The 23,829-nt window shown below is 37.6% G+C and overlaps 1 protein-coding gene across 4 annotated transcripts in view; it reads right to left on the reverse strand.

Annotated features, from left to right (window-relative positions):
- Nucleotides 1-23,829, reverse strand: part of LOC134527580 (inositol-trisphosphate 3-kinase homolog) — a 533,915-nt gene that overhangs the window by 41,699 nt on the left and 468,387 nt on the right. The window contains exon 1 of one of the 4 annotated variants that reach the window (XM_063360384.1): nt 7,903-8,133. The exons of the other annotated variants lie outside the window; for them this stretch is intronic. Within the exon in view, the coding sequence (XP_063216454.1) occupies nt 7,903-8,016 (114 nt within the window). The 5' untranslated portion in view covers nt 8,017-8,133. Of the gene's footprint in view, nt 1-7,902; nt 8,134-23,829 lie in introns of those variants that run through there. 4 annotated transcript variants of the gene reach the window in all.

The raw sequence follows: 23,829 nt of genomic DNA on the forward strand, positions 1-23,829 counted from the left end.
ATGCGGGCAACAGCAGATGCGATTGAAACCTTTCTGGGGGGTTCGACTGCCAAGCCCCGGCGTCTCGGCCCCAAATGGCCCCATAGTGAATGGATCAGGCCTATGGTAATGGAAGGACCTTGGAAGGCGCCCCTGTGTTCGGGTGCACCCGGGCTTAAAAAAAAAGAGCTGTACACCGCTCGAATAGGTGTGATACGTTCCCCTAGTTCAGTGGTCGGGGGAAGTACCGAGGCAACCCCGAGGCCCTCCTGCGCACGCACCGAGGTTGTCATTTATAGTCAGGGCTTACTGCGATCGCCACCGTATGAGTTCAGGCACTTCCGGACCTTAATCGGCTGTAAATCTGCCGGACCGAGGTACGGCAGGTCGGAGGGTAATCCGAGAAGACGAGGACATCCTGTGGAGTAACTCTGAAGAGTGGCAGTCGGTTAGCAGCTGGCGAACAGTCTGCCGAATCAAAGCCAAGTTGATAGTTGTACGGGAAGAATCCATGAAAGATTGAATGGTGTCCCGCTGAGGTTTTCTCCAAGGCCCTGGATTCTGATTGGGTAGGACTCGTACTTGGTAGTGGTGCTCCGATAGCTTGGAGCAGACTCCAAGGGTTCCCTAGCATGATGCGGAGTCGACGTTGTGAGCGACGACACAGCTCCGGTACTAGCCTGGATAGCTAACAGAGGTTGGATAGGCCTCCACCGTACCGCGGGTTCACTGGGTGTTTTGAGGGGTCCCAGCGTGATTTGGGAGATTGGGGAAGGCGCCAGCAGTGCTGAGAAAGTCTTAGGGCAGAGGACACAGCCGACTGTCTGGTTAGCCGAGTGTGGTGGAGGGGCTGAGGAGGCGACTATGCTGGGTTGATGGCCCTGGCCTGTGGTCGGCGCCGAAGCTCTAATACCCGCCCAATCAACAAACAGGGAGTGATCGCTTGCAGTTCTGAATATTTAATAAAGCTCTGGAATGTTATAAAGAAACTGGAAGATACTCCCTAACTACCCTTCAAGGGAGGGGATACGTGAGCAACGCCGGCCGAAAGGTCGGAGTACATCTGTTTGTCCAGGTTCTGTTAAAAATATGGACATTAATGTCAAAAAACACAAAAAATTAAAAATTTAATAGCATTCAAATTATATAAAGTGCCGGTCAGTACCAAATTCATGTCATGTCATCGTATTAGAAAAACTTTCAAAAATTGTACTGCCGCGTATATTTACGCAATCTCACCGGAATTTTTTCGTAAGTATTTATAAAACTGATCCGAGGATAATTTATCAGGAAAGACTATTGAAATGTCTTAACCTAATTTAGAAAACCCAACGTCGAAATTTATGTTCCAGGTTTGCTTAAATTTTTTTTGGAAGAATAACTTCTTCCAGGGGAAGGCCTCTACAAAAGTAAATAGCGCAGAGCCTCGCAAAGTCCATGACCGGCGCTACATTAATCCACAAGCATAGCGTTCAAAGACTTGTAGAGACTACTGCAAAAACACTATTTCTTCCACGTACGTAGTTCCCTGTTTATAATGAAAATAATCAAGTACTCTGAGGTGGAAATACGATTAGTTTCTAAGAAGATCCAGCTATCTGAAATTACGAAGAACTATTTGTTTATTCGAGGTTCATTCTTCTTTGAAAAGTCCGTATATTTACTGTTATTTCTAACAGTGTAACAGACTAGCATATGGTTTAAAATTTTGAGTCCATACCCTACTAAAAAAATTTAATGAAAACAAATGACATACATACGCGAATTTGGAATTCAATTTCCCAAACAATAAAACGTTAAAAAAATTGAATTTTAAAGAACATTCCAAAAATTTGTGTAAAAACGTTTCGAACATCAAGGTAGTCCTCGGGAAATAAATTAAATGCACTTGTTTTCCGTGAATTTTACGGATCATTTTTGACGAAAATGTTCCGTGAAATTTACGGATCATTTTTGACGAAAATGTGTAACAACCACAGTGCTGCCATCTGTGACGAATGGAGCAAACCAAAGTTCACAAAGAGAAAGGAAAACTTTATAATATTAACTATTTAATGAATTTTAAAATTATGAGCAATATATTAATAAAATTCCTTGTCGAAAATCAGGATAAAAACAGTTTTTTCTTCAAGTATTTTTCGCTTTAAGCGAAGCCATTCATTATGTAGTTTAAAATTTCGCTCTGCAAATCGAATGATTCGATAGTCTACGTAGCTGCCTCGGCAGCGAATTCTAGCGGCGGGTGCAGAAACTACGTGAAATTCGCATCCAGAAAATGTAGATAGAAAAAAAAACACATTATTTTAAAGAACTCTTAAGTTATTTCGTGCACGAGCTTCGTATTATAGGCGTATTTGCAACAAGAGAACAAATATATTTGCTCGTTACCGAGCGAGTACTGAAAGACTCGCTCACTTCCCCCCCTCCCCCCCCCCCCCTTTTTCTGAAGGTAAGGTGACCAAGCGTGAACTAACCTTAAAACTGATCTCGCCAACGTCGGCAGTGAGAAGTGCGTGTGGCACGCCTGGCCACGACAAAGACAACAAGGCCCGCTGTTGGCGACACTGTCGGCGGGCGGCGTGCGGGGAACAAGCGGCGCGGTTGTGCGCAGATAGCGTTGTTTGATCTGTGGAGCGGCACCCCGCGGCGTCTGCACTCCGTACGCGCGCCACGCAGCCGCTGCGAACACCTCGCTTGGGGCGGGGCTGGACGGAAACAACTTACTATTCACTCGCCCCAAGTCACACGCCCGGATAACCGCAGTTCGTGCATATTCGCATTGTAGACAAAGGTTTCGTTTTGTTTGGTACATAAATAAAATTCTTGCAAAAATATTTTTTTATGTTTACAGAGGAGTAAGTTTTCGATAGTCTAGGTGATAGTGATTAAAGGTCGGTTAGGTAAGCAACATTTAATACATACATATACATTTATATATAATGAATATTTGTTTGTCACTTATGTTCCTAAACCATTCATCAAATTGCGATAAACCTTTGCAAACTTGACCTTCGAAATACGAGGAAGATCACTATCTAGGTGAGATTTAGATAGAGCCTATCCTTAAAGCACAATTTAATTATTCTTCATATTTCACCATTTCATTGTTAACGCATCGTTCATCTCATCATAGTGAAATTCTGCACACTGGACCTACGAAACACGAGGAAGGTTAATGTCTACGCGAGATACGTACATTATTTATTACTTTCAAATCGTGCAAATCTTGGGTACTCTACATTGGCATGCTCTTATGTGAAGCAAGGATAAACGCAAATAAGCGTGATAGTTTCCAACATTCAACGTGTCAAACGCATCTTAAATCTACTAGTGTAATTACTTTTCGCCATTATTGTTTATCTAGCACTTGTGAATTTGGTTGATAAGAGGAAATTATGAGAAACAAAAAATGTCATGTTCTGGCAGCAATTATACCACTTCAAACGTCCAAAATTTACAAATAATATTCAAATTTTTGTCCACTTACTCTCTAAATAGCATGTAACTGATAAAACTAACGCAAATAAGTACTGAAGTCAAATTTTTCCAGAAAACTGTAAACTTTACACTGAACAGATTTCTTCTGTCGTAAAAATATTTAAGCATATCAACTACAAAAAAAATAGTATTACAAAACATCCCGAAAAAAAACTCAGGTTTATATGATTTTAAGTAAATATTAGTCTTTATATATTTTTAATAATAACTGAAAAATAAAATGTTTAACGGTAAAGACTACATATACAAACAATTAATTGTAATATTGAAACACAAATTGACTTTTAAGGGTTAAACACTTACGTTCTTAAGATTATTCTTGGAATGGGGAAGATAATTTAATTTTTTTTACATACGCCACTGCTGCCTACACTGTGCGCATGGACGTAGAGCACGAGGGGAGACAGGGAGGCAGGGGGTCAGGGGTGCCCCCCCCCCCCTGGAATCAAGAAGCCACTCACTGAGGGGGCCAGCTTGCGCTCGCAAGATCGTGACTGTGAAGCGGGGTTGATGAACGCAAACCTAAACACTGTGTCTTACGGGAAACTGTGGGCTGTGTGCGGAACACAAGCACACTATCCTGAAATGACTTGTGTTGGGTAAATCCCACACGCAAAACACGGGCCCTCTTGAGAATCCAGCAGATCTGCGCTATGACTGCATGGTACAGATAAATCTTAATGACGGACAAAAAAGATCAATACGCAAACACACAGAAAACAAATCAAAATCAGCCGAGGTCAAATTTATAAGCATAGACTTTACACAGAAATCTGTGGAATGAATTAGTCAGAAAAAAATGTCATAACGAATACGAACATTTTGGGCTGACAACGACGAGACAGTAAACAGTTGTCCAAGGTTGGTTTTTGTCTTAACTTACTGAACATGGGTGTACATTTGAAGAGTTTGGCAGCATTGTAGGGTGTTGGTTGGCTACACAGTCAGAGCTCGCACGCCAGAGTTAGAACTGCGCCAAGCATTGCTTCTAAAATAAGGTCACAATGTGAAGCAGTTTCCGGAATACATGTTCCCACGTTGCCACAATTCCCAGAATATTATCTGATGTCCGACTGCGGTGAGCTGACTGTTCTATGAGTTGCATCATTCAGCGGAAGTCAGTACTCTACGCTTTCTACACATCTCCGCTCCGTGAAAGCTTTCCAGAAAATAACTTCCGCCAGAATAGCTTGCACGACACTTCAACTTTTCCCTAAGCTTATGATCGAAATAAATATTTTCCGACACGGCGTGGTACAAATCAACTTTCTATAATGTTTTGCAAGATAATTTTTTGGAGCTTAAATATTTCACTGCAATTCTGGAATCACTGCAGTGCGAACGAGCGCCGTGCCTAGAATTTTTGAGCACGGCTGTACTATTTTAGCTCATGAGAAAGGATTCTGCGTGAGACGTAAGAAATCTCACTTTGTGCGTAGTTTCAAATATGTTTGGTGCTGTGTTAACAGTTTTGTCACGAATTTCAAATATCCGTAAGTGTACGTTGCGATTATGACGGTGTTAGTACACAGTAATTGTTTTTTTTGTAAATGGAAAATAAATATTAATGTTTAATCACATATATATTTTTATTTGTGCATTTACATGAAAACAACTATATCACTGCAACAATACTGTTCGCAATAATACTGGGTTCAAATTCTTACCCGGGCATTTCTGCTTCGTGTTGTCCCAATAGCTCCAAGTGTTAGAAGTTATTTGTAAACGTTACCTGAATAACTTTCCAGAATTAATTGCGCACATTATTACGCCCGATACAACAAAATAAAGTCAAACCGTTGGATATTCGATTATATTTTCCGTGATTAAAATAAATTAAGTTTTATCCTTGAAATATAAAAAAAATTAACACGTCACGTGACCATGTCGATCACGACTTACATGAATTTTCTCCCTATGCAAACCTTCCTATATAAGTTTTTACTTCAAAAAATTCTTGAATGAAACATCATTAAAGAAAAATAAAATTTGCGCCAATTTTTACAATAAATACCTACTCGGCATTATCTGGAGAAACATATTTCGTATATGCGAAAATAACCATAGCCATGTGGTGTGTAAAGATAGTGGTATTACAAACTATTTCCTGGAGCAGTCGGGTGGGGTCGAGGCGCCAGTCCCGCCAGGGGTCGGAGCTCGAGTGGCGCGCACGCTCGCCAACACGACAAAAAAGAAACGCGAGTTGCAATCCCACCCTGACATTAAACAATTATTAATGGCTAAGTAAAAAAAAAAAATTACAGCCATCTTCTTGCGATTATATAAAATTGTAGGTTTTAAAAATACCTTATTCGAAAAAAAAACACAAACAGATTATTTGGTCTTAACAACAACTTCCAGTAATGTCCTCATATAAAAAGCATTATGGTGGGTGATTTACTAGAGTAGCAGCTTTTGGGAAATAAAGCGAGCAGAAACTCAAAGAGATAGTTATGTTAGGTGCGCTAATACATAGAATCTTTGTTTTGTTAAAATATTTAAATTTAAAAAAATTTAAACTCACATAAAACTATTTACTTTAGTTACTAGTCGCTTCTTTTAGATATATTTTGCTATTCTAGGACATTATTTTTTATTGTCCCCAAAAAATATATTTTTTTGGGTCGGTAGATAATGACAAAATGTTGTGTAACAGTCAAAATATAAAAGTATTTTCAGTGCGAATAACAAGGAACTTCATAAAGGACTGAAATATGTGTGTACCAAGACCCGGCGCCTGTTTGCAGCAATAGCGAGCAGCAGACAACTACGCTACTAGCCTACACGCACAGACATACACCATTTTGTGCGTTAGCGGAAAGTAATACCTAGATACGGTTAAATCTGGCGACAAAACTTGATTAAAAGAGGATAGGAAAGGTCGCACACTGCATGTATGACAAGAATATATATATTATATATACCTATATATAATATAATCTGAACCACTCGACAGCATTCGATGGGATTTTTTTTTGTCCGCTAGATATTTTCATTACGGAGACCTGAATGTACAGAAATAGTCAATACAGTGTATAGTTTAAAACAAAATTGCAAATGGTTTTTCAAAAATAGGAGCTTGAAAATAAAAAATAAACAAATATGAAAACTATTTACAGCGATTTTTATTAGTATCACATGTATTTCAATTTTAAGTTCATTTTTACACATTTAAATATATTTCGTTCTATAAATTGGTTATTATAAAGGCTTTTATTATGTGATGTTAATAATTTTACGGCCAATGTTTTTTTTTCATTCACTTTAGTTTATTATTTTTATTATTTTTAAACCCTAATATTATAAAAAAAATTGCAATTTGTTATTTCTGTACATTCATATCTCCACAATGAAATTATCTAGCCGACAAAAACAACCCAATCTTATTCTGTAAAAGTTGCAGATTCTTTTTATTCGTTCATATATATTTTTTTTATATTCTCGTAAAACAAGGACGACGCCTATCATATTCCTCTCCTGTTAAGACAAAGTGTTCAATTTTCGCAGATATATTTTTAATCCTGGCTTTGGACGGCAAGATGTGCTTCTCCAGACTGACTATACCAAAGAAGATGTGGTTATTGTACTAATGGACGTAAAAGATTATCCTGGTGATTACGAAAGCAATTTTGACAATATTAATAACTGAAACAGTTAGAAAAATCTAAGTATTTTGACAAAAAATATCGCCACGAAAAGTTTTCGCAAAATAATTCCACGCACGATTGTTAGAGGTTTTAGTTGTTAAGCGAAGAGAACTTGCCTACAAGAAGTTACAGACAGCAAAAGTTTAGACCGAGTAAGGACATTAAAAACAAGTGCCCGTCAGGAATGTCAACGAAGAGGGTCCTTGGATGCCGTGATCGCTAGCGCATCCCGCTCAATCGGAAAGGTCGCGGGTTCGACCCCGGCATCACTCAATGACTATAACATGCTGGGATCACAACAGGGCGACAGGCGTGACGCGATGCGACAGCCAAAACTTGTGGACTTGAGAATTTTAATCGCAAACAAACACTAAAAATTATGTTTCTGGCTAGTACAACCATCAAAGTAAACAAGTTTTTTTTTTACTGGATCTGTTTGAGAAAAAAACGTGTTCAATCAAAATCGAAAATGTATTTCTTCGGAAAAATCCGTGAATATGAACATATTTAAAAGTTATGGCTAGCTAAATTAGCATAACACAAACTTTAAAAAATGCATAAATGATAATTTTAGTTATCGAAAATGATAGAACAAATGGCCACGGGTTATTTTAGTAACATCGTGCTCATAATATGATTGAAATTGAAAGACTTTTTTTAGTTGAAAAGTATGTTGCACACACAAATTTTGTCGTGCTGAAGTCACAGACGTGGTGAACGTGAGTGTTGATTGTCGGGCTACTGTGATTCCAGCCACCGCCTTGCCGAGGCGACTTACCTTCTTGTTGAACTCCAACAGTCGTTCGTACTGTTCGGCAGCCCGCACGCAAAGGCGCATGGTTAACGCCTCCATTCGTGAGGGCAGAGGGGCGAGGCAACACGAGCTGCTCATCAACACGGCAGGCCAGGCACCGCACGGAGAGAGCCTCACTTCTCCCGGCACGACGCGCACAGAGCCTTTTCACCGCTCGACATCTGGCGCACGACTGGGCCGCGAGGCGGTGCCGCGTCATCCACGCGACTCGACCTCCCGCACGACTCCCCGGCGCAGAGTGGAGGGGATGCGCGCGACTGCGCAGGCGCACGCCGAGGCCCCGCCCCTCCTTAGTGACGGGTCGCTGCGCGTACCATATCACGGTACCCGTGCCGTAACTCAAGTGAGACCGAGTCAAGACGCCTGAACAATCGGCTTTCGTGTGTATTCAGATTAATGTTGAAAAAGTTTGGTTGGGTCTGTTACATTAAAAGTCTCGCAAACAATTATTCTTTACATTTCTTTCCAGGAATATATGTCCCCTCACGTCTAGGTGATCATATATAAAATGACAGTTTGATTAGGTTAGAAAAGAGTCATTTAAAATATGCTAAAATCGTGCAAATTTATGATTTCTCGCAAAATGAATTTTTTTTTTCAAAACGCTTTTAGTTTAACTATTTTTAATATTTACCGAAGGTAATAAGCGTAACCCGGTCATTGATTTATGTTACAGCACTAATCAAAACAAAGATAGGTAAAAGCTTAAATGGTTTAAAATCGCCTTAAAATGTAAAATAAAAGTAATGTTAGGTTGTGTCACACAAAAAAAATTATGACTATAGGACTAGTTCATGAATTTAAACTTTAAGGAATATAAACTTTTGTTATATAATTCCCAAAATAGCATTGTAACAGTTGTGCGAAAGACTTCTCACTAAGCCAAAAATCTCAACGTGAAAATTTTATATAAACCAATAAGACGTGCAACATAATCTTTTTATTTTTATTTTAAGGAATCTAACATATGTGTCCATTACTGTATAATTAATAAAACTTAATTAGTTAATTATGTTTTTTAAATACAACTCTGTAATTTTGAACAACTCGCACACTATTAGAATGCACAGAAAGTTTAAACATTTTTTTTTTTTTAAAGACGTAATGCGCCTCGAATAAACGAATAAACTCCGTAGTTCATGAAACGTAAATATTCGTGGAAACTACACCGTATTCGGAACTCAAGAGTTAGTTCTGTGCTATGTAATACACACGGCAGACATGAACCAGCCAATTAAATAAGTTAAAAGTATCGTTACTACTCACAGATTACTCTTGTGAGTTCATGTTGAAAGCAGGTTAAATCAATACCCTTAAATTTACGACGGTATGCCTACGTAAGTTAAAGGAGGTTCATGGCTACTTTGTAACCAGTGTTATTCGTGAACTGACGGAGAGTAGTTGGAAGCAGGGCGCTGACCACGTAACATCCCGCCAAAAAGGGAAACAAATGCGCGAGGCAAGACCCAGAGGGCATTGCGACGAGCTAGAGGTGAGTCAACCAGCGCACCATTGTCCTCGGCGAATTCCTGATCGCCTTCCGAGGTGTGACGTCAAATAGACGCTTGAAAAGAAATCAACTGCCTCTTCAACCGGTCGCGCGTGGCTCTTCAAGTGTCCCACACTCCCCGCTTGGGACGCTGTCGTCACTCACAAACACACGAGAGGGAATTTTTTAAGCTAAGCCACTTATAAGTTACCTGTGTCTGTCTAGCGTGCGGGGGTTTTGAAGTTGTACCAATTCTAAGTAGTGACTTTCTAAGTAGATCATTCCGAGCTTGGGTGACAAAAACTGTGTTTTTTCTTGTTAAACACTATTGTAAATAAAAAAAGAAACGTTTAAGCACAAGTAAAAACTAGCACTATTTGAATACTAATTGATTTTGTTTTAACCACACCGATGCCAAACATATTTTTTTCTTAATGACGAAAACACCTTAACTTTGCGCTTGATATTTCAGTTATCTGGAAAATAAGTAGGCCTACATGAAAATGAAACAAACAAGAATACTCATACTACAACTGACACCAGTAGGATCCCAAAGCTAGGTCATATGCCTTTTCAGCCACAAAATATAAAACTGAGCTGTATTAAAGCTAGCTCGTTACTAAAAACTTAAAAAAAAATATTTTTTTTTAATTTACCATGGTTTTAAAACGTACTAAAAGTAACCAATAATTTTCCCTAGCCCCATACAGATTTATAACCTCATACAGATTCCTAACCCCATGCAGATTTGACTAAAATTATATGGTTGTGAATTTTTAGTGCCTATGAAAATACTTGTAAGATTTAAAACGAAAATGTGGAGCGAATGCAATAGATAACAGTAAGGAGTGTAGGGAGTATCTGCCGTTGAGAAAACTCAAACAGCAGTTCATATTATTTGCGGAAAGTAAATGTTTTAGTAACTTAGGTTAACTATTCATGAATCAATCATCTATTGCACGCTCCCTACGTTTTTCGTTTTAAAGCTTACAAGTATTTTCATAGGTATTAAAAATACACGTTCACAAATTTTCAGGACACTCTGTATGGGGTTATAAATCTGTATAGAGCTAGGAGAAACTATTTTATACTTTTTAGTCCGTTATAAAAAGTGGTACATTAATTATTTAATTAAATAATTAATTTTTGTTTTCTAGTATTGTGTGTGCATTGTCATCCAGTTCTGAGATATGTTTTAAGTTACAAGTCTCTAGATTATCAGGAAGTTAGTTTGAAATCGATTGCAAAATTTGTACCAAACATACAGACAAGAAAGCAAGTTAATGAAAACGTGATAAAATCAACGTGGCGGGCAAATCAACAGGCATATACGCTGCATTTTATTGTAATGCGGTAAACATCCCATTCGGCTTCACCCACCATGTTCGAATGCTAGTTTTTTTTTACTAATAGCAGATCATTACGAACAGTTTTCAAATATAATATAATCATAAAGAGAAATTTCATCCAGTGCCCAGAAAACACAGAAAATGTACTTATTAAGTTTGACCAAAATGCATTTAGTCAAATAAAAATAGAAAGTTACAAATATGCACTTGCCTCACATTTTAAAAACAATAGATACCGTGTGACGTATAAATATTTGGCGAAATAAGTTTAGAAAAAAACATATGACATTTTATATAGTAACCTAAACGTTTGTAGAGATTGTCCTTAAAAAAAAGTAGATATAAAAAATAATAATTTTAATTTATTTTTAAATCGCGCCGTTAAGCATATAAAAACTAAGTTTTACAGGAGGAGCCTGGAAACATATCCATTCTCATAAAAAAGTACTCTTCAAAATAAGCTAGGTCATCCTTCCACACAAAAATCGTTTAAAAAGTAGATACATGTTGAAGTTTTAAAAAGTGGCCAAAATTGTAGTTTCTACACTGCTGTCCAAACAGAGGTTCAACCCTTGCCTTCGCCTCCAATAGTCCAGTAGCAGGCATGGAACTAGAAATCCAGAAGGTGTACCCCCAGAGACCAGTGATACAAGGGATAGGATGTGGATGCATTAAGTCACCTGCTTAAGAGGTTATGTCCCGTTTACGGTCAATATTTTATATTTACGTTCCACGCCTTTAAACTGTCCAACTTTTTGAGTGGCTGAACTTTCACAATATGTATGTATGTATGTATGTATGTATGTATGTATGTATGTATGTATAAATGTATGAGAGAGAATACTTTCTGCATAATTGGTTGGCAAAGTTGCAATTTTTTTTTACGTTTTTGTGCAGTATGGATTAGGAAAATGAAATGTAATATAAAAATGTAACTTTTTAGGTTTAAAGTTAATTTTGTTGGCTACTATTTGATGTGGTTTCGTTTCTACCAGAAAAAAATGTAATTTTAGCTTTTTTTTAAATGCTCAGAATTTTTATGATTTTAACAGGCTAAATAAAGTTAATTATTTTTTTCTAAATAATTTTAAACCATACCACGCAGTAGGCACAGTCATTGCCTTTAAACCAAAAAAGTTATTAATTTCATTTTGATCTCCTAATCCATACTGCACAAAAATGTAAAAATTCAACTTTGCCACCTATTTATGCAAAAAAAAATATGCCCTGTATTAAGTAGATTTAAAAAAAAAATACTACCTATTGTAGCCGTTACTATGGTGCAACTTACATAAATTTTTTAAATAGTTTTTTGTTTCATGATCCATGGACATCAAAACCATCGTCAACTCAAAAGTTTATGTATGTTTATATATGTATATATTTATACATCACAATTTTGTGGACACGATAACTGTCGCAATTGTTTACAAATTACTTCCAAACTAATACTTAAAAACAAGTAGTAATAAATCTTGGTCGATTTCGTTAACGGGCCCACCAAAGGGGAAGAAATGAGGAAGGTTTTTTTTTTGAAAATCCGAAAAATCACTTAACTACCAACATATGAAAAATATAACATTCGTTTGAACGTATTATAACTCGTAGGAGTAATGCCAAAATATTTTGTCTGAATATGTTTTTGATATGATCAACCATAACTGCAAGGGGTTGGAAAAACAAGGGTTAGAGGACAAAAAAAAAATCGTAACTCCCATCGTAGGCACAACATCAAATTCGTTCGTATAATATGTAAATATTATCATATCAAGGGGTTGAATAATGAGGGGTAGATTTAAAAATAATTCCTTACTCCTTTAGTAGGAATACTATCAATCCATTGAAATTGTTAGTGAATCTTACAATTTTTACTTAAAACTTTTGTCAGAAAATGTTTTGATAATACAAACCATTACTGCAAGAGGTGGAAATAACAAGGGCCATCAAAACAAAATGTCATTACTTTTTTTATACTATTTTATATACAATCATGTCCATTATAATTTTAATGTCAAACGCCTTTTAACTTTATCTCAAGACCTTTGGCTGAAATAATTTTTGATGAAACGAACTATTGGCGTAAAAACAGGGGTTGAAATTAAAAAAAAATATATATCAAACTCGTACAGATTTATTAAAAACCTTCTTAATGTTACCTTAAACCTTTGTCCAAAAACATTTATACGACCATGTAATAGTACGAGGGATGAAAAATAGTGTTTGAAGAACAAAATTAATTGCATAACTACTTTAGTAGACATAATATGAAATTAGTTAAGAATTTGAATGCTTGATGCATTCAGTTAAAAAAAATTCAAATTATTTTCGCTGCATGGAATATTGGCGAACATACACGATGTTATGCAGGGTACATTGTGAGTAGTATATAATAGTTTGCCCTGGGACATGGCGCTGGCGCGTGGTGCTGGTGCCGACCGAGCTCTTACTTCACGTCCTTCTCTGACGTCATGGCGGGCATTTTGTACGACCTTGACCTTGACCTTTGACCTTGGCGGCCATCTTAGACCCGCCATATTGGATCCACCATATTTAAAATTAAGTGCCCCACTCACTCCTGATGAAATTTCCGTAACGGCCGCCATACTGATATTTTTCTGTTCCATTGGAGGCCGCCTTCTTGGATGCCGTCGACTTTGTTTCCGCTGTTTGTTCCTAGAGAGCGCCAGCATCGCTCTTGATTTTTTTTCTGTTCTCCTGGATGCCGCCATCTTGGTTACCGTCGACTTTGTTTCTGCTGTTTGTTCCTAGAGAGCGCCAGCGTCGCTCTGTCTCATCACACAAGGTCGATGTTCCATTACCTACCATAGCTATTATGGTCCTTATCGACAAATTAAATTAAATTTTTTATGCAAAATACATTGGAAGCGCTGTGATTCGAACCATCGCAGCTCTGATCTCTAGGTTGGAAAACATACGCCTTTAACCGCACGGCCATCGATACATTTACCAGACTGAGAATTAAATAAGGTACATATAAAGTTAACATGCATGCATGTTCGGACTTATAATTTTTTTTAATTTTAAGTAATAATAGCATTACCTGTTAGAGACAGAACCGCCATCATGTATTAAGACGTAACTGTTGCAATTATTATCGTTACGGCCGCCCTCTTGAAAATCCATAATTTTAATGCTAGAATTTAAAAAAAAAAAAAAAAATCCAAATTTTTTTTTAAAATTGCTTACTTCAAATGTTTAGGTACAAAAACGATTTGGTCCTTGGTTCAATTCCCGACGAAAGTAGACCAGTAATTTATTAATATATTAAAAAAATCCTCAATAAAAGTAATAAAAAGTCTTACGTCACGCCCGACATTTTGAATTATGTCACCACTGTATCAATTATCAATACGAGCGCCATTTTTAAATCTTTATTTATTACCAGATTTTTATGGAAAAAAGTCAAAATTCATTAAAAATTTTGTTTGTCTGTAAAGTCGGTTTACGGACGATAGTTTAACGTGACGTCATAACAAAACATTGATGAAATGATTGCATACTTTTATGAATAAAATTGAATCATTTTTATTGAATTATCACTATTTTGTATGGATGCAAAGAAGGAGTGAAATTAAATCTAAAAATTAAATTGATAAATTTACTTTTATTTGCACTCATTAATTCAAATATGTTTATTACTTTAACGAAGAGATTATTTTAACTATAACTTTTATACATGTTTGCTATTTAACTTCTTCCAATATGTGTTATTCTGTTAAGGATAGGACGACGATAGGAAAAGTAGGAAACGAATGGAAGTGTATCAAGGATGGTGTGAAGGAAAATGGCTTCCCTAACACCAAGATGCAGTCAAAAATAATATATTTGCGCCACGGACTCTGCAGCAATGCTAGGAGGAACGGGTTAGCAAAGAGCAATGAAAATGTTATATTGAAATACATGAAAACAGAATTACGCCACGGATTCTGTCGCAATGCTAGGAGGTTCAGGTTTGCAAAGAGCAATATAAAATGAGCGTAACGGGACACAGCAAAACGGGACAATGTGCGTAACAGGACACTTTTTCGTGCGTGCAGCCGGCGTTCATCGATTTATTAGACGTTGTCACGTCAATAACATATTAATATACTGATTGATTAGATCGATTCCCGTCCTTGGTTCGAAACCGGTAAGAACAACAAATAACAAACGACAGATCCTTCCTCCACGGAAGCCACCTACAGACTGACCTCCCACCACCAATACCAAGGTATATATAATTAGCTGGTATGACATGTCCGCCATCTTATATTCGTCCACTGGAGGCCACCATCTTGTTTTCGTCTGCTAGAGTGCGCTGACGCCATGTTAGTGTAATTTTTTGTTCACCACACCTTTGACCTCGACTGTTGACACTAAACTTTGACCTTGACTTTGAAACTTTACCTTGACCTTGACGACCATCTGAGATCCGCCATTTTGTGTTCAGTACTCGCTACCAGGAACGATAGTTAACATAGGTATATAAACTGCTCATTACTACCATCTTGTTTTCATAAATAAAATTGTAATTAATATACTCATTGATTCGATCGATTCCTGTCCTTGGTTCGATACTTGACCAGTGACAAGTGTAACTAAATCTATACTAATATTATAAAGCTGAAGAGTTTGTTTGTTTGTTTGAACGCGCTAATCTAGGAATCACTGGTCCAATTTGAAAAATTATTTCAGTGTTGGATAGTACATTTATCGAGGAAGGCTATAGGCTATTTTATACTATCAATAACATTAGGGATCCTTACTTAAAGTCCAATTTAGAATCAAATGCGTTGGAGGGGGTTAGATACAACATGCAGTACTCGTAAGAAGTGTGTGTTGACAATGCCGCAGGCGCTAGAAGTTTATTTCCTATTACCTATTAACATTGTTGCCACGCACTAGATGCCTCATCATTCTTAATTTTCCCATACAAGTAAAAAACACCCGTGTGATATTAACAACGAAGCAATCAGTAACATCATAAGAGTTCAATTAGTATTTAAATACTTTTTATCACTTTAAATCGCAAACCTAAACTATTGTTTTTTTCTTTCTGTGTTTAATTTGTTTTTTATTGCCTTTTTTTTCAAGTATATATATTTTACAGACTTCAAACTTCACAGTAATGTTCCTTATGTTATGCAGGATGACATTTTCCGAAAATTAGATCCCATGGGTGGTTAAAACCAGGCAACAGTGGGTACTTTGTCTGCATGAGAACAGGATTTTGCATTGTTCATGCCTTCTGCGTCTCCATGGCAACGGGCATCGCGCGGCAGTGGCGTACATACAAGGAGGGGCATGTATAATGAGCGGCGCAATAGTGATCTGCCTGTAGACTGCCGTAGCGAAGTACGGGTACATCAGTTGTACGTTGCGTGCACGAGTCGGGAAACCATCGGTGCTATTCATTTTCTCTCCGGTACATTATACAGCATTGTAATAAATTTCCACTGAATTTTTTTTTATTTACCATTACTGTAAATGGGAGATGTGGCTTAATTTATTTCCATTAGTATAGCAGTGCGAAGCCGGGTCGGGCAGCTAGTATTAAATAAATTTTAGATTCTGTTTTCCATTACCTTTCGCGAAGTTTATTAATATTTCACTCTACAAAAATAAAACTCAACACAAAATACCTGTCCGACGAATTAAATATGTTGTCGCATTACCTAACATGTAAGTCTAGTTTTTCGATACTCTCAATAACCTGTAAACCGTTCATGTACAAAGCCATACATACAGGCCAAGTGTCTCCGGACCACGAGACGAGTCGTGACAATATCAGACGTATAGGCTAGTCATTTCCGGACCTCGTGACCTTCTTCGTCGTTAGCTAATTACAGTCAATTAGACCATCGTGAAATTATTTATACATACTAAAGGACCAAGAGGCCTTGAAAAATATTTTACCAACACCAAGAGATTTTGAACAAGTAAATATTCAGTCACTACAGATTTTACTACGCACAATCAACAAAAAGAAGCACAATCGGAAGCACAATCAACCAAAAGGAAGCACAATCAACAAAAAGGAAGCATTGACATTGATATTGACATTGTTCACGACCCGGTCTCGTGGTCTGGAGACGCTTGGCCTGTAGTATGGAATTGTACATGAACGGTTTACAGGTTATTGAGAGTATCGAAAAACTAGACTTACATGTTAGGTAATGCGACAACATATTTAATTCGTCGGACAGGTATATTGTGTTGAGTTTTATTTTTTTAGAGTGAAATATTAATAAACTCCGCGAAAGGTAATGGAAAACAGAATTTAAAATTTATTTAATATTTAGTTACACTTGTCACTGGTCAAGTATCGAACCAAATATAGGAAGCGATCGAATCATTGAGTATATTAATTACAATTTTATTTAATGCATTTTGGAATTTTTCCCGATTTTCTAGCTGAATAATTCCCTAATTCCAATATGGCAACAAAATTTCAAGATGGCGGGCGCCTAGGCAATAAAATGATCAATGCACTCTAACGGGTAATAATAGAACAAATATGATGGTAATGCACTCTATCAGACAAGTACACACACAAAATGGCGTCCTCCAGCAGATTTAAACAAGATGGTGGTAATGTCCTCTAGCAGGTGATATATGTTAACTATCGTTCCTGGTAGCGAGTACTGAACACAAATGGCGGATCTCAGATAGTCGTAAAGGTCAAGGTCAAATTTCAAGGACAACATTCAAGGTCAAGGTTTAAAGTCAAAGTTTAATGTCAACAGTCGAGGTGAAAGGTGTGGTAAACAAAAAATTACACTAACATGGCGTCAGCGCACTCTAGCAGACGAAAACAAGATGGTGACCTCCAGTGGACGAAGATAAGATGGCGGACTTGTCATACCAGCTGATGATATATACCTTGGTATTGGTGGTGGGATGTCAGTCTGTAGGTGGCTTCCGTGGAGGAAGGATTTGGCGTTTTTTATTTGTTGTTCTTACCGGTTTCGAACCAAGGACGGGAATCGATCTAATCAATCAGTATTTTAATAAGTTATTTTTTAATGAATTTTGACTTGGAAAAAACAGCAGAAACAAAGTCGACGGTATCCAAGTTGGCGACCTCCAGCAGAACAGAAAAAAAAATCAGGAGCGACGCTGGCGCTCTCTAGGAACAAACAGCAGAAACAATGTCGACGGTATCCAAGATGGCGGCCTCCAGCGGAACAGAAAGATCCAATATGGCGGCCGTGACGAAAATTTCATTGATTTAAATATGGCGGATCCAAAATGGCGGGTCTAAGTTGGTGGTCAAGGTCATCCAAGATGGCCGCCGCGACTTCAAAGAAGGACGCGACGTCAGAGCTCGGTCGGCACCAGCACCACGCGCCATGTCCCAGGGCAAACTATTGGTGTTCTTAAAATGTACCACCAGGGTATATAGAAGTTTCAAAAATAATTCCAGAATAAGTAAGTACTTCGAAATCTACGTACGCCTGTAGACTGTACTGACATAGATTTTTTTCTTTCCATTTTGAAGTTTGGCCAGTTAAAAATTCCACTAGTTTGAACTGTTTTAAACGTAAAAATAAAACAATTACCTGGAACGGGATACACACCGCTAAGCAAAGACGATGTTCCGACTCAACAGCTGACGTCTGCGGAGGTGGGGCCAGGTCGCGCCTGGAGGATCTGCGACTCTCTGGAGGGAGAGCAGAGATTAGGGAAGTAAACAGATGGGGCATAATGTCCGATTCTAGGAGAGAAGGGGGTAAAGCCAAAAGGGGAGGTTCTTCTTGAGTACTACACGTACTGGAGGTTAAATTTTAATATATGTAATATATATAACAGTAATATTTTGATCTACGTTTTTTTACCAAATAGCTTAGCTACAGTCGTTACCTTATAAAAGCAGGCTAGGTCAGCTGATACAAATATATGCAAACGTCCGCCATATTCGTATGTTAAAAGCAGATAAAAATAGGGGTGGACGGAAACGGCTCTACGTGTGACGGCTAATGCTCCAACTGAATGTCAAAAAATGCACAGTATTCTAATTAAATTAACTGTCAAAAATCAGGTCCGAAGCCGGGGATTTAGTATTTTTCACGTCTTTTTTTTCGCTTTTATCGGAGCCGTTTCATTATTTAGTTGAAATTTCGCTCTGCAAATCGTATGATTTGATAGTCGACGTAATTGCTCCGGCAATGAAATCTAGTGGCTGGTGCGGAAACTACGTGCTATTCGCGTCAGGAAATGTAGTTGAGAAAAATTTATGTATACGAGTATATTTATTATGCTCGATATTATTTGTAAGAATTCTACATTAAACTTCGTGTCCAAGTTTCGTATTATAAGTGTATTTGCAACTTGAGAACACATGAATTTGCTCGTTACCGAGGTTAGATGTTAAATTTTTTTGGCGAGTATTGAAAGACACTCACATTTTTTTTTAAGTTACTTCATCACACACGACTATTTTATTGATCGGTCTTTTAAGGGAACATATAAGACATCAATATTATTGTAAAAATGCCACAGACAAGGCGGCACGCCTTGAGGGCGCCGTCTGCCCGGGCACACACACGGTGCGCAAAGCTTCAGGAAAAACAACGCGAATTGAAAACTACTCAAGATATCGGAGTGGCGTCTGTTCACGAAAAGCATTTAAGAATACGCCGAGGGTGGATGAGCAGCTATATTTACGTATTTCGTTTTGGAACAAAACGCGTGATTCAGAATAATATTTAGTCGTGAAACATCCGGTATAGATTCTTGAAAGCACTCAAGGGACTTTTATTGCAACTTTATCTTCATTTCTCAGCTATATACCGTTACTATTACTGCTGAAATCTCACATTTGTCCAACACACGACGAGAAGACTGCGCGCCAGTCCACAGCCTTGTGCTTAGAGGCAACACCGCGCTAGAAACACCAGCGAGCGTCGCACTGATCACTAACACAGATGCACCCCTGACTATGCGGGGGCCTTAACCGATTCAGGCGCCACCAACACGTGGCCCTGGCGAGCCTCATCAACAAAACACACGCACGAGTATGAGAAGCAGGCAGCGCGGGTCAAAGCGTTACTCATGCTACGACGGCGACTAGGGCGTGAGTCACTCGCCCGCGCGCATAATCTGCATGCATTGCGCGCGCGCACCCACGCACACCCGCACACATCTGCACACACCCGCACACACCTGCACACATCTGCACACACCTGCACCCAGGCAGGAAGGTACACTGCCTTCCTGCCTCCGGAAAAATAATACATAATTTCCATCCCTTTAAACCTTTAAAATATGACACAATTTTTATTCCAATTATTTACAATTTACGTAATATTGAACAAATGAAAATATAACACAAACTTACAAATAATTAAATATTTAAAATAAGTTTTTAGCGCTTTCATATCAGCGAACGTTTCATTAACAGAATCAAAATTCAATATCCGGACAAGTCTTGATTCAATGCATAAAGTTCCTAGATCGGTAAGTCTTTGCTGATACATTGTTCATCTCGGGCAATTTTTTTTCTGCTATGCACACTGGAAGATCTTTCTGCAAGCAGCAGAAACAGGAAGTGCGTAAGGTATGCGCAGTACAACACACACATTCGGAAACAAGAAACTACTAAATCAATCGTATTCTGTGAGGAGTGGCAGGTATTTATAAATGTGACTATTTAAGCATTGACGCTCATGGTGATTTTCAGTAATCAGTGAAATTTTCAGAGACTTATATTGTATTTGTTATGGATTTATTAAACTCTCTTAATTTTGATTTGGCAATTTTATTGCGTTTTTATACGATCCCCGCGAATTCATAGGCTTTTTAAAAACACTTCTAGATTTTCTGATATATATATATATACACACACACACACACAAACACACACTAGCGACCCGACCAGGCTTCGCACGGGTGCAATGCTTATACTAAATATAGCTAATACAGAATGTCTTTACTTACCGGCCCCCCGGCCGACCGCAGCAACCGCTATGTCCCTGAATTTTAAATCTGTAATATCTTCGAAAATATTCATTTAAATTACATGCTGTACACGGCCATATTGATCTATATTAAATGCACAATGTATTTAAGGTACTTAATTGGATAAGGATTAATGCTGTATTGCTTAAAATCGCTTCATAAATAAGACATTTCTCGTAAAACGTAAAGGATAAAAATAGCTATTGTGGGTTATCCCTAAGAGAGAGACATATACCATCGCGGACTTTTTTGTAGACCTTTTTAAGGTGTAAAATACTGTAGTACATTATTTTGATCTATCTCGTAGGGTTCAGCCAGCGTTTGCAATGTAAGCGCAAAAAAAATGTGTTTATTTAAGACATCACATCAGAAACCTCTAAAATTATCAGTGATTCTCTACTATATTATGCATGTATTATACATATGAACCTTCCTCTTGAATCACTCTATCTATTAAAAAAACGCATCAAAATCCGTTGCGTAGTTTTAAAGATCTAAGCATACATAGGGACAGACAGACAGCGGGAAGCGACTTTGTTTTATACTATGTAGTGATATATATATATATATATATATATATATATATAATAGTTACAAGCACAAGCAGGGCCGCAACGCGCGCCGGGTTCTATATAAGCCTGGACGCCGGTTTCCGCAACAGTGGCTCGGCGAAGGGAAGTGTGACGGCGGCGACGGAGTGGCTCGGCGAGTTGGAGTGAGCTCCTCGGCGAGTTGGAGTGAGCTCCTCGGCGAGTTGGAGTGAGCTCCTCGGCGAAGGGAGTGCGACGAGAGTTCAGTGACGGAGGTCCACGAGGAGTGCTGCGGCGAGAGTTGCGCGAGGGGTGCGGCCCAGCGAGGTGTGCGTTGTGCAAGGACTTGAAATACTGAGTGCGAGTAATTGATTAGGAGGCATCTTAATGTAAGATTGTGTATTAATGTTGTAAATATCAGCAGTCAATAAAACTATGCAAAAAATAAATAACTGGGCTATCCCTATTCGAACCCAGTTCTTCCCACTCAACGATTATTAAAATCGTAACTATATATACATAGTATATATGTGATATTGAGATTTAAAAAGATATTATTGTCATTCGTTGGATTTTTTTTTGTAATGATGGGAGATATTCAACGATTTTTGAGTGATTTTTCCGCGAACCATGAAACTATTTTTCTCTCTTATTGTGCGATAAATAACGCGCTAGAACAACCTGATAAAGATAAGTTCGTTTCAGTAAGTAGAATAGTAACTAAAATCAGGAGCCAAAGATATTCCAGTGTTTTCCTTCCAGAGCAATATGCGTTCTGTTACGTAGTGTTGCAACATGTGTTACTAGAAGCTCAAAACCAAGCGTTATATTGACTTTAATAAAGTTCATTTTAAATTGCTCATAGTAATTTCCATTAGGTATTATTTGAACTTATTGTTTTAACAGAAACATGATTAGGAAAATTGGCATCTGTCGGGAATTATTTAATGGAATTTTCCATTAATAAAATTACTAATATGTTTGTTGGGAATATAATTTACTTTAAAATATGACTATACATATAAAATAGTTGTACAATTATTATATTTAAAATATTTACATTTAAAATTTTGTATAGTTTTACGATTCACCTTTGTATCACCTAAACAAATTTGGAACAGCCAATTTTTTTAATAAAGACACTAAATTATTACCAAATACTTTCAGTAAATTTTCATTTGTTGACCCAACGCAATTGACATACCTTTCTAAAACTCTGTAACAGAAAAGATAGTGAGTTACATTAGCGACAGCATTATGTCTTTGTTCTCGAATTTGCGTCACTGTGGTTGCTAACGAAATAATTCCAGTTTCCTTAAACTGCGATACTTCACTCTCAATAGCACAGAAAGCACCTGCCCTATTCACACCCATCTTTGAACGTACAATAATCGGAGGATTATAAAACTTGCAACGTTATAGGGTTAATTTTGTCGTGATATCTTGATGATTATGCTTTACTTCTAAAACGAAATCAAAAAAGTCATCAACAGTATCAGGTAAATCATTTTCAGGCCACGTAATAAATGCAAAAAACAACACTTTTTGAGTTTCATCGGTTCCATCAATTTTTTTTGTTTTTATTGTAAATTTTCCACAGGTCAGGTTTCCCTCCGAGTGACGCCAGTATGCGTCATATATCTCCCGATTGAAGATTGCCTTTTCACAGAGCATGACAATTATTCGTGAGTGGTTCATTCAGACAGTGTGCCACAGGTCGTAGTTTGTGTGATGCATGGGTGCTTGCATGCATATGAATTTTCTGTCTTGGTTATACCCATCCACATAGTTCCCATTTATGTAGTCTCCACGTTCCTTCTCAATAGGGAGGACCACTCTGGAATAGTCAAAACAGTTTGGGTACCTGATTCTGTTTAGGGTTGCATTTATGAATTTTTGAGCTGCTGAGAACATTCCTCCAATTGGTTTAGAAAGAATTGCCTTATGTTCTTCCTTGATTATTTCTTCAAAGTCACTTTGTCCAACAAATTTCAGAAAATCTTCACTCTTAAACTTTTGAGAAATATGTGAAATATACGGATACATGTTTACTTGAGGCTGGCTGAATATAGAGTACCTAATATAATTACGAGGAAAAGAGAACATGTCTCGCTGCAGCCATAACAGGCATGGCAAACTCATTTATTTATAAGGGTATATGACATTGACCACAAGTATTTGTCATAGTTACGTATGTATATAATTTAATAACGTCAATGTTATTACAATATACCCATTAACACCGTACCATGCGACTTATTAGGATATGCTATTAAATACTACGACGTTAAGAAATACGGCAATGCTTTAGTAATATTGAACAACATGATGCAATTTTGAGTGTACATATATGCTTGCTTAGCATATAGAGAGATAGAGTAAAAGCACCGTTTGTATACACTGTACCTTTTTGGTCATTTGATGCCAAAAGCGGTACTTCTACCCTGTAAGAATGAAATAAAGTATGCTATAGACCTATAATTGATTGTATGAGATCGATGACGTGTGTTTACAATAAAATCTTTAAGCAACGGCTGGTATAACAAACAAAAAAAAGTTTTAT

Source organism: Bacillus rossius, chromosome 1 (genome assembly GCF_032445375.1).
Source record: "Bacillus rossius redtenbacheri isolate Brsri chromosome 1, Brsri_v3, whole genome shotgun sequence".
NCBI lineage: Eukaryota > Metazoa > Arthropoda > Insecta > Phasmatodea > Bacillidae > Bacillus > Bacillus rossius.